At 39.2% G+C, this 10,874-nt stretch overlaps 1 protein-coding gene across 2 annotated transcripts; it reads left to right on the top strand.

Annotated features, from left to right (window-relative positions):
* The first annotated feature begins 1,672 nt into the window (after nucleotides 1–1,672).
* On the top strand, nucleotides 1,673–10,874 carry gpr142 (G protein-coupled receptor 142). 2 transcript variants are annotated; one of them, XM_028029951.1, is made up of 3 exons: nucleotides 1,673–1,829; nucleotides 7,513–7,667; nucleotides 8,664–10,873. In XM_028029951.1, the coding sequence occupies exons 2-3, from the start codon at nucleotides 7,529–7,531 to the stop codon at nucleotides 9,608–9,610; spliced, it is 1,086 nt and encodes a 361-aa protein (XP_027885752.1). In that variant the 5' UTR covers nucleotides 1,673–1,829; nucleotides 7,513–7,528; the 3' UTR covers nucleotides 9,611–10,873. The 2 variants fall into 2 exon arrangements, with proteins under 2 accessions (XP_027885752.1, XP_027885753.1); XM_028029952.1 differs by lacking the exon at nucleotides 1,673–1,829 and having other exon boundaries at nucleotides 7,514–7,667; nucleotides 8,664–10,874.

The following is a 10,874-nucleotide window of genomic DNA, read 5'->3' as shown; positions in this document are numbered from 1 at the left end:
TAAAAGATGAGCTCCCAGCTCTGCTCTTCATCTTGATAGACCCAGAGGATTTTAATGCTGCCAAATGAATTCAATTATTTTATTGTGCATTTAACATTTATTTTAGCAAACTGACCTTTCTATGTTTGTATGCTAAGCTGCCGTGTGGGTTTTTTTCAGTCACTAAATGAAGTTTTCTAAAGGTTACCATTTCATTTTGAAGTTTTGGATTTGTGTGGCTCCTGTAACTAATCATTTCTGCCTTAGAAACAAAACAGATTTACTGACTGATTAGATAAATGACCAAATAAATAAATATGAAGAAGGACACTGATGACTCAGCTCAGTCGGATTGGTGATACACAGCTAGTGCAAATGGAAATGATGAAACTGAACTCATCTTCTAGCCTCCTACACACCTGACTGCAGGAGGAAATGTGTGGAGGTGAAGAGGAACTGACCTTGAGAAATGTATGGTACTATTAAAAGCTGTGTAAAATAACTTGCTCTTGAAAATATCAGTTCCCAACGAGTGAAATGTAAAGATCCAAAAACAGAAGTAAGACTGAACTGAGATTTTATTTCTCCCTCTGACATCATTAATGCAATTATTCAACTTAACTTGACTCTGATATGGAGTTGCCTTACAATTCTGCTGTTACATACAGGTATGAGTCAAAATAGCATAAAATAAGTCAGCTTGAATAGAAAAGAATAATCTGATATTGGAATAAATAAATAAGAGCAGGGAAAGTGTTTTGAAATTAGAGAGAAAAGACATCTGGATATATGAATATTTAATGTCAGCTTTAACAATGCTGAAAACAAAAAAAAAATTCTGTAAAATGCAATTAGAAGGTTTATGTGATGAACAAATTAGAACACTCCCATATGTATTCTCTCTTTAAAACACCTAGCATTGCACATATCAATCATTTTGAAGGAGGCCTTGTTTATACCTCAGACATTTAATTTGGTCTGCTCCTGACTGTTGATGTGGTTGTTTGAGGCCCTGAGAAGGAATTTTGCAGCAGATTAGAAGTTTACAAGGGTTTTAAAAAAAATTTTAATGTGCAATTTCAGTACACAGAAGAGATTGATTCAAAACAGCCAACCTGCCCAGGTCTAACTGTCCAAGCAAATTCACCCACAGACCACAGGATCCAAAAAAAAAGTCTCCATAAATCCTGAAAAGTCATATTGCAGGGTAGATAGAAGAAAGAAAAACAAGTGGGAAAATGGCTCATTTGTATTGCTTCTTTTTTTTTCTTAAGAATCATGATTAATCAGAATTCAAATAATAATAATAAAAAAAAAATGGAATGAATACCATCTCAAATTACTGCTGGTCAGACCTCCGGATTTTCTCAGCAGTGTTATATAATTCAGCTGAACGAGGTTGGTATATAATTTAGAATTTGGCTGCAGAGTTAGTCTGAAAGCTCTGACTTTATTTATTTTGTCGTTTTTCCAGCATGAAAATACTTCAGACTAAATCCCCATTAGATCCATGAGCATGAAAAATGACCACTTTATATCCCTTGTCAGGCTCAGTGCGGTTTCCCTTCATTTTCTCCACTTCATCTGATCAGTTCCCTCCTTCTTCACACATCAGTCTCCTCCTCCCACCCTCGCTCCCCTTTTGCCTCATTTCTCCCCTCTCCTTCAGTTTAGTTGTTGCAGCGATGTACCGGCTGCCTGGACTCCTCTGCTCCTCCTCCTCATCTTCCTCCTTGTCTCCTTACTGGTCATCCAGCAGGGACTCTGAAAGAGCGTTTGGGGGGAGCGACGCTAAAGTGGACCTGCTGTGATCCAGGAGGAGAGAAACACCCTGAAACCTGGATCTGAAGGTAAGACAGCAGATTGGAAACTAATAAATGTTTAAAATATTAATTTTCAAGTGCAATCAGGGCTTTTACAATTAAATGATTTTCTGGATTGGGAGAAATTTTCGAATCATAAGTTTCTCAAGAAAGCAGGTCTGCATTATCTCAGTTTTAAAAGTTGACTTGAACTATTTTCTTGTTATTTTACCCCCACATTTTTTTTTCCTAAAACCCATTCATCATCATATCTGGTGTCAGGAAGTACTTCTGGATTCACTCTTCTTCTGCGCTCCAACCGCAGGTCAGGATTTTGGCATTCAACTCAGTAACCAATCTGCACAGACATTTTTTTTCCCACTGTCATCTGTTGGCAGCTCATTTTCTCAGGACTTCTTCGTCTTCTTCTTCTCCCCGTAATACATAAATAAACATTTTACTTTCCTCCAAAACATTTAAAGACACGAGCCCTGTTGTCATGTAAAACACTAGCTGCTGTGCAGTTAGGCCATGAGCACACAATGTCTTAAAGCACTGTTGTTTTAGGTGATGAATAATTGAGAGACGTGCAGGCAGAGTTTGGTTCGCCATCCTGGGCTCCGAAGCCCCCTGCAGAGCCGCGTCCTGCAGCCTCCAGCTGCATCTCGAGAATAACCTTTCAGTCAGTAAGGACCATCCCACTGATCGGACGGAGCTCATCTGTTCAAACACTCATCTGCTGAGAGGTGGAGATGATTCTGTTGAGACTTTGAGTTGTTTTATTGCCTGTGCAACATATCTAGCTGCCTGAAGGATGATATAATAAAACACACCTGGAGTGAGAACGGTTGATCTCTCCTTCCAGTATCCACAGCACTCTCGGGAATGAAGGTGTCAGGAAAACGTCTGAGATAAAGGAGATTTTGGCTGGTCTGCAGGATGTCTGCAGGATTATTGATCACCACGAGTTTGCAGGTCTTTTGTCTCACGTTTAGCCAGCAGCCTCACAACCTTCTTATTCATGGTGATCATCTTTCTCATTTCTGGTCCTGAGCTGAGGCACGTGAGGAAACAGATCAGGTGTCTTCACACCCTGAGCGTTAGTAAAAGTCTTCAAATTAAGCTCCAAATGTAGAGAAAGTTTTGTATTTATAGACTCTGCTGGGACACTTGCACACAAAGAGATGTAAATATTCCAAAATATATTTCTCTGATGAGTGACAGGACTCTTGGATAAAAAGTAATATTTTAGACAGATCTTTAGGGATTCCAGTTTGTCATATTTTTTATGTTACGACTACTAACTTTAAAAACTTATTCCCATAAATGAAATCTTGTGCAATCAACTTATGCTCATCACATTTAGTCACTATTATACTCTAGTATTTCTCTCTAAAAGTGTGTTTTCTGTGGTCATCACTGTCATTGACTGAATTTTTGGTCTCTGTTTTGTTCACATCATAGACTTTACATGTTTCCATTGTTTCTACTTTGCTGTCTTACCTTCCTGGAGTTAGCTGAGCAATTATTACCTTTTTCCCTCTCTTCAGGTTATCCACTTAGCTCTGTCTTTCTCACTTTCACCCTGTCTCACTCCAGTATAAAACACCTGATGGGACTACTCCTGTCTCTAACTATATGTATTTTGCTCTTCATGGTGTAGCTTTTACTACTTACTCAACCCTGTAGGTTTAGCTGTAGTTATCTACGTAGTAAATTAAGCTACTACAGGAGCTTCTGCTGCAATTAACACTTTAAGTTTTCTTATCATAGAAAATACTCCTCGTCCAGTCTGTCAAAGTTTTTATTGTGTGTACTTTGTCTACTCAAACCTCCATTTGGTTACTGCAGTGGCTGGTACTACTGGAGAATTGCTACGAGCTGATGACATGTAATCAACTATCCACTGTTGTTACATGCTCATTAAGTATGAAGGATAACTGTAGAGTCAGTGACTAGATGCAATCAACTTGGATTCTTTTGAAAAAAATGTAACTACTGCCAGAGTAAAACTGCCCTTTATATCTAAAATCAAATTGGGATTTATATAATTGGTCTTGACTCTGTCTATTTTATTGGATTGAATTGACCTGAAACAGAAATTGCAGGAGACATTTTGAGGGTCCTGTATCATTTTCCTTCCTCTTCCCAATTACGATTAGTAGTCTGGGGTTTTAATGTCACAAAATGTGGAGAAATGTAAACAGCACAAATTTGTTTGCAAAGCAGTGAAGAAAATAATAAAAAAAATAGGACGGAAATTTTGTCAACTTCTGAGGCAGACATGCTGTATAATATCATTTGATCCATTTTGATTATTTAAAAAATAAAAACTTAAATTACCTTGTTTTTACTGTTAAAATAGCAGGCAGAAAGATTACTATTTTAACTCTGAGTAAAGAAATCTGGGATGTCATGCAGGACTGCAGATGTCACATGCTGTTTGTAAGACTGTGGCACCTTGTGTCACACAATGCAGGGATGATGTATCCCTGCAAACACACACTCCACCTCCTGCGGGAGCCGTGTGTGCCTATTAATACTGAACAGGACATTTTATCTCATGCTATTAGATAAGGAAAAATGAAATGGGAGAAGGTTTTTATCGATAAACAAACTCCCTAAAAAAGCAAGAAACTGGAACGAGCCTAAGCTCTTGTTTCCTCCAAAAGTTCAGGGATATGGCAGCTATTTATGGTCCCGGATTGAAGTCTCTGTGAGAGTTCAGTCTTGACAAAACAGTAACCAAAAGTCATGTTCTGGAGCTTTGGTCAGATGAATGTTACGTAAATATCTTAGTGTGTCTTTGTCCCTTCCTCCTGACCTTGCAGATGTTCTTCTGTTCAGTCTCTTAAAGCCATATAGACATTATTTCTGCATGACAAAAAAAGCTTAAAGAAACCAATCCTCATTTTACTATTTTTTTCCTTTAAATAGCACAGTAAGATCACAATATGATAATGGTTTTATTTTATAACGTGAATCGGTGCTGAAGAGCTGACAGGCTTCATGTTTATCTTAATCTTTCAAGTTTGCTTTAAGTTTGCAGACAGTAACTGGCTAAATCTAGCATTCACAAATGTCCAAATTCATTCAAAATAGAGTGCATTAAAATCTTGTGATGCAAAACATTGCACATTTTAAAACTCCACAGTATCTCTTATCTCAATAGCGTCTGTCTCTAAAAGCCCGTTGCAGTTGCCGTTACCATGTGATTTCATCTGGTGGAGCATGTCATAGTGCCAAAAGTACTGAGGCGACTGCCTTCACACATAAACTTTAATGACATCACATTTTTTATTAAAAATTTGTTAAAGCTACAATAGGTTTAAATCTTCCAGGAAGTCTTTTTTTTTATATGGTTTAGGAATCTGTTAACTAGGATTTTTTAACATCCTTCAGAAATGCATTTGTGAGCTCAGACAATGATGTTGGCTGATAAGACCTGGCTCACAGTTTCCACTCGAATTCATCCAAAATATGTTCTATAACTTTGATGTCAGGACTGTGTAGATTTGAGTCAAGTTCTTCCACATCATACTTGCTTATTTGTGTCTTTATGGCTGTTGCTTTGTGTACTGGTGAATGAGTGCGTTGACTGACACTGTTTATATGTGTGTTTCAATACCACTCTGCAAGTGGTATTGAAACAGGAAATGGGTAAACCTGCAACCTTTACCTCAAAGGATAAGGTTGGTTGGGGCTGAAAGGTTGCACCACACAAAAAACTTTCTTTCACCAAGCTGCACACATATCACAAAAAAAGGAAGCAAATTTCACAAGAACTCAAAGTCAAATGTAATTATCAAAGCTTTATCAAATTACTAATATAATAATGATCCATGGATATTCAGTGCCACACAGATGATGAGTAGATCTAAGTGGACAAAGTGAACACTGAACACACTGAGTTTTAACTTAGTGTGTTAAAACTAAAACACTAAGTTTTAACTTTTAATTACTCTTTTAAATTCTGCTCAATTAGCAGAATTTGATAAAACTTTGAAATTCCCCCTCTGAGCTAGCAGACGGCAAAACCTTTCACACTGACAATAAAATGATATACAAAGAATAAACATCTTTCAGTTAATGAGTCTTTCTGTACATATTTGAAGCTTTGGGATGATGCAGTCAGAAAAAGATGAATTAGATGCAGGAAATTATAACAAAAATCATTCCTGTTTCATGTGAAATCTTAAAGCTAACTGGAACTCTATCAAAACTTAGCAAAATTATTTTAGTTTTAAAATATCTCATAATGAGTTTGGGAAATCATTAAAGGTCTTTTCAATGAAATAGTTAAGAAACCTTAGGTTTTGAGGAAATATTAAGCACTAGTGCCTGTGAACTGGAGCTTTATGGAGCTGAAAAGCTGACAGGCAAATGTGGATCGATTAAGGACCAATGGTTCTACTGCAGAATGCCTGCAGATCACGAGGAACTCATTTCAGAAGGACATGAAGCTGTCCTATTCCTGCTGACCTGTTCTCTTTATATGCCATTAATTACATTCATCTTCATAACTGCAGTTCGGTCCAGGCCTTTCTGCTGGTGCTAAGATGAAATAAAGCAGCCATCCACAAAGCAATTCGATGCCCCTCTGTTTTATCAAATTACATCTACAGGCACTAAACGTGCCAGTCATCAGGTGCTTGTGCAGAGTTTTGGCACATAAACAACCTTTATGATGGCCTTAATTAAATACGACAAACTGCTTGTAGTGGTGATTGCCCTGGTTGAATCGGGGGAGCGTGCATGAATGAGTAGACTTTAAAGTGCTGTTTATACTTGCTGTGTATCCGCGCATGGCTGAGAGATAATACAGTCCAAATTTGGTGACATGGATGAATGAAGAAAATTAGGAAAGCACGTCCTGGATTGGCAGATGAAGAAAGGGTGAACAACACTCAGGTGGAAAGGTCAAACTGGCAAGATAGCAGTATATATTGAGAAACAGCAGGTTAATAGGGTCAATGAGTCAGTCCCATCTGTTGTTGTGAACCTGCAGTTTAATTGAATGAGTGCATTGACTGACACTGTGTATATGTGAGACTGTTTGGCCGTGCAAACAATGTTTCTCTGAGATTTTCCAGAAATCTCATCAGCACAAAATAGCATTTCATCCACGATTTTGTAGTTTTCTAAGTGAAAGACATGACAGGGACAAGAGAGAAGACTTCCACTGTAATGTTCGCACATTTTACATCTAAGACCAAAATTATTCATGCCCCTGGCAGACGTAGATTTCTAATTATTGCTCATGTTTGTTAAAGGTTGTATGTTGCATATGTGTGTGTGTGTGTGTGTGTGTTTGTGCATGGTTGTTTGTCTTGTGTGTTTCTGTGTTGCCATGTGTTAGACTGGTGACCTATCCTCTAAGAAAGTCAGCATCTCAAAGTGACTAAGTGAAAGCTCCAATATGGGTTTTAAAGGCTCCCTTTGTGGCTCAGAACAGAAGAAGTCAGGTAGGTAACGCAGGACAGCAACTTCAGTATGGTTTTAGAGTGCCTTGTTATGTGAGCTAATGAGTCGGTCACTTTGACATTTTACCAGCTCAAAAATGATGACAGCAGATGTTTTTCAATCATTGCTAGTACAATAATTTTCCAACAGATCCTGTCACAAAGACTTCTAAGAGAACCTATAATCTATACTTCTATTTTATGTTGTTTTTTTAAAATACTTAAACTAATTTTTCTTTGACTTGTATTTTTTTTGTTTTGTTTTTCAGAAGAAGCACAAAGGCCATGATCGACTGGCCTAATGTGACGGCGTCCAGCTACGAGGAGCTGGTCCTAAAACCTGAGGAGCTGCAGAGATCCAAATGTGTCCTTGGCTTCATTCCGGTCATTTACTACAGTGTTCTGCTTTGTGTGGGAGTACCAGGTATGCTGTTTGTCTAATTCACAGTTTGTATGTAAATTAAAGGCATAACTAGAGAATGAATAGAAATGTGAATTAGTGGCACATTACTGGTGCTAATGGGTCAATTAGTTAATATACTGGTCATATGATGTGTTCTTCCAACATAAGAACCAACAGCATATTTGTGGTCATAGAAAAATATATAAATTAATTAATAAAGCCAACCACTGTTAGATTTTTTTTCCGCATCGCTTATACCAGCCCATGGCATATAGTATAAGCATATGACAGATATGCTTTTGTCATTGCTTCTTCCTATATAAAACAGATTTTTTGGTATCAATCTGAAGGAGATTTGCAGTAATCCTAAAGACAGGCAGAGGTATCAGTGACCACTGAGCTCACTTTACTATTTGTTCTCAAAGGTAAATAAATCTACAGTCAAGAAAACAGTTTGACTTTTAACCAATGATAGGAAAAGTCCCTCTTTTGAAAATGAGAAATTAAGCTGAAAAATAAAGCTGAATAAAGCTGAAATCCACAAATACTTGAAACTTCCCTAAAAAACAATTAGAGCTGCCTAATTTAATAGGTAAAACACCAAAAATACCTTAGTATGCATTAATATGCGTATTGGAAGCCATCGGTCACAGAAGCTAATATCCACAGATTTCTTTTCACCAGCCTTGTGTCAAGTAGTTGCACTAAGGTATTTCACCATGCTACATTTTCTTTTGAATATTTTAGATACGCTCTACAAGAAATCCACAAACAAGCACATTTCCAGAGAATAATATGGAGTTTCGTTCCACGAAATCCACGAATAGATGATATTAAATTAAATGCAAGCATGCCAGTAATTTTTTTACAATGTACTGAAACAATGCAAAAGGAGAATTTCTTTTGAAAAGAAACTTGAGTAAAACATGTGAGACACCAGGCCAAGAGGGCCGTAGTTGGACACTCTTGCTCTGTGGCTACTGACATTCCTGCTTCTGTCTTTGTTTGATGTTTCAGTAAACATCCTCACAGCAGTGGCCCTGTGCAGACTGGCATGTCGCACCAAGAAACCTCTGTACTACTACCTCTTAGCAGTGACAGGCTCAGACATTCTTTCCCAGCTCTTCATCATCTTTGTTGGATTCCTGCTAGAGACGGCTGTTTTTCACCGCGACGTCCCTACCGTCCTGCTGCACGTGGTCAGTGCTGCAGAGTTTGCTGCTAACCACGCCTCCATTTGGTCCACTATACCCCTTACTGTGGACCGGTATGTTGCTCTGTGCCACCCCTTGGTCCACCGACAGATCAGCTACCCGGCACGGGCCAGGAAGATCATTGCAGCTGTGCTGGTATTGTCGCTAACGTCGGGCATACCTTTTTTCTGGTGGTCAGACGTGTGGAGAGACAGTCACCTTCCCACAGTGCTGGACGCAGTCCTCATATGGACACATGTTACCATCATCTACTTCCTGCCATGCAGCATCTTCTTGGTGCTGAACTCTTTAATAATCCGCAAGCTGAGGATAAGGCAGAGGGAGCAGCCCTGCCAAGAGGAGCGTGGGCCTCCACGCCGTCTAGGAAAAACCACGGCCATGCTGCTGGCGCTCACCTCCGTGTTCTCAGTTCTATGGGCTCCTCGGACTGTTGTAGTCATCTACCACCTCTATGTTTCCTCGGTTCACCAGGATTGGCGTGTCCACTTGGCCTACGACCTGTCCAATATGCTGGCCATGCTCAACACGGCTGTCAACTTTTTCCTTTACTGCTTCGTCAGCAGACCTTTCCGCAGCGTCGTGCGGGACATCATGCTGCTCAGAGGAGGGCCACTGCACCCTCGCCGGCCTCTGCCCCAGCAGCAGGCCCCCAACAATGCCTCCAACTCATCTCTCTACAGTGGGAACAACAAACGCTCGCGGCGAGACTCCACCCCCTTGTCACCTCGTAGAAACAGAAAGCCCTCGTGACCTGGTGTTTCCCCCTATTAATCCAAAACACCCGTCGTCCCACGGTCCCGGTGCACATCAAACCCCAGGGACCAGCACTGCGTTCAGGCCACTACTGTGGACAGTTGCCAGTCAGCCCTGGAGCTCTCTCCCAGGGCTCCAAACGATCTGAACTTTCATGGTTTTTTGTCTTCTCTGACCTGGAGTTGTTTGTTTTAGTAAATCAAGCAAAATGGCTGTTTATTTATCTTTGCAACAAAGAATTTGACAAAATTAAAGTGGGTACTTTTTTCTTTTCCATATTTGGTAGAAATTTTACATGTTTTTCAATCTGCTTGTCGTCAGGGGTAGAAAAATAATAGAATAAATCACATGCTTGCCGCTAAATGTAAAAAATGAGTCTGCTGTGTCGCTACAGTTGTTACGCAAGTCTAGAAAATGAAAAAATGGAGATTGAAATGTGACCAGTTCATTTGCAAGCGGTTTGTTATAAACCACAGATTTTAAGCCAGTCGAGCAAAGAAATTGTACCCCATAGCACGCTCTCAGGAACAAAATCTGCTTCTATTTGAATTACGAGTAGATTTTCTGTGAAATGAAATGAGAATCTGTAAACAAGGCAGGAGTGAAGACCTACTCTGTAAACAAGTCCTCAATCTGTGGTGACACCAACCAACTCGACTTCAGCTCTGCCGAAGCAAACTACAGATCGGCCATGGATGTGTGCACAAACACACACAAAGAACACGGTACAGCTTTTCATGCATGCATGATCATGTGCACGCATAGCCAGCTAGTACATTTCCACTTTCACCAAAGCACCGAATCAATGAAGCCTCATGAAAGCTGCATCAGTTATAACTGTATTTAAACGTTCTACCTGAAACTGTACGAGTTATGGTTTAATGCCACACCTGAATTTTCAAGTGGCTTATTGTATATAATATGTTTTGTATTATTCATGCAGTACAAAAGTAAGCGTTGGATGTTTTTTTTCTGCAAGTCATTTTACATAAAATTTTTATTTTTAAATTAACTGAATACATTTTTTATTGCCTTCTTGAATGATAAACTGATGCTGCAGTTTGTAACATTATACATTTCCTTGCCATACAAATAAAACCAGTACCCAAGCAGACTTTATTTTTCTTTAAAGATTGTAATCATTCTAGTGGCCTTTATTGACAGTTAAAAGAGAGAAATGGACAGAGATAGAGGAGGAAAGAAGACGTGCATCAAATGTCTCAAGGTCGGCAGTTGAACCCAAGATGGCCGCTTTGAGGAC

This window comes from Xiphophorus couchianus, chromosome 10 (assembly GCF_001444195.1).
Source record: "Xiphophorus couchianus chromosome 10, X_couchianus-1.0, whole genome shotgun sequence".
NCBI classification, from domain to species: domain Eukaryota; kingdom Metazoa; phylum Chordata; class Actinopteri; order Cyprinodontiformes; family Poeciliidae; genus Xiphophorus; species Xiphophorus couchianus.
Note: the sequence above shows the minus strand (reverse complement) of the source record. Positions and strands in the feature narration are given on the sequence as shown.

Bases quoted from the DNA above. Each gene is read 5' to 3' on its own strand.
- gpr142 (XM_028029952.1), top strand. From the start codon at position 7,529: ATGATCGACTGGCCTAATGTGACGGCGTCCAGCTACGAGGAGCTGGTC. The intron at 7,668-8,663 runs GTATGCTGTTTG...TTGATGTTTCAG, and splicing joins GCTTTGTGTGGGAGTACCAG to TAAACATCCTCACAGCAGTG.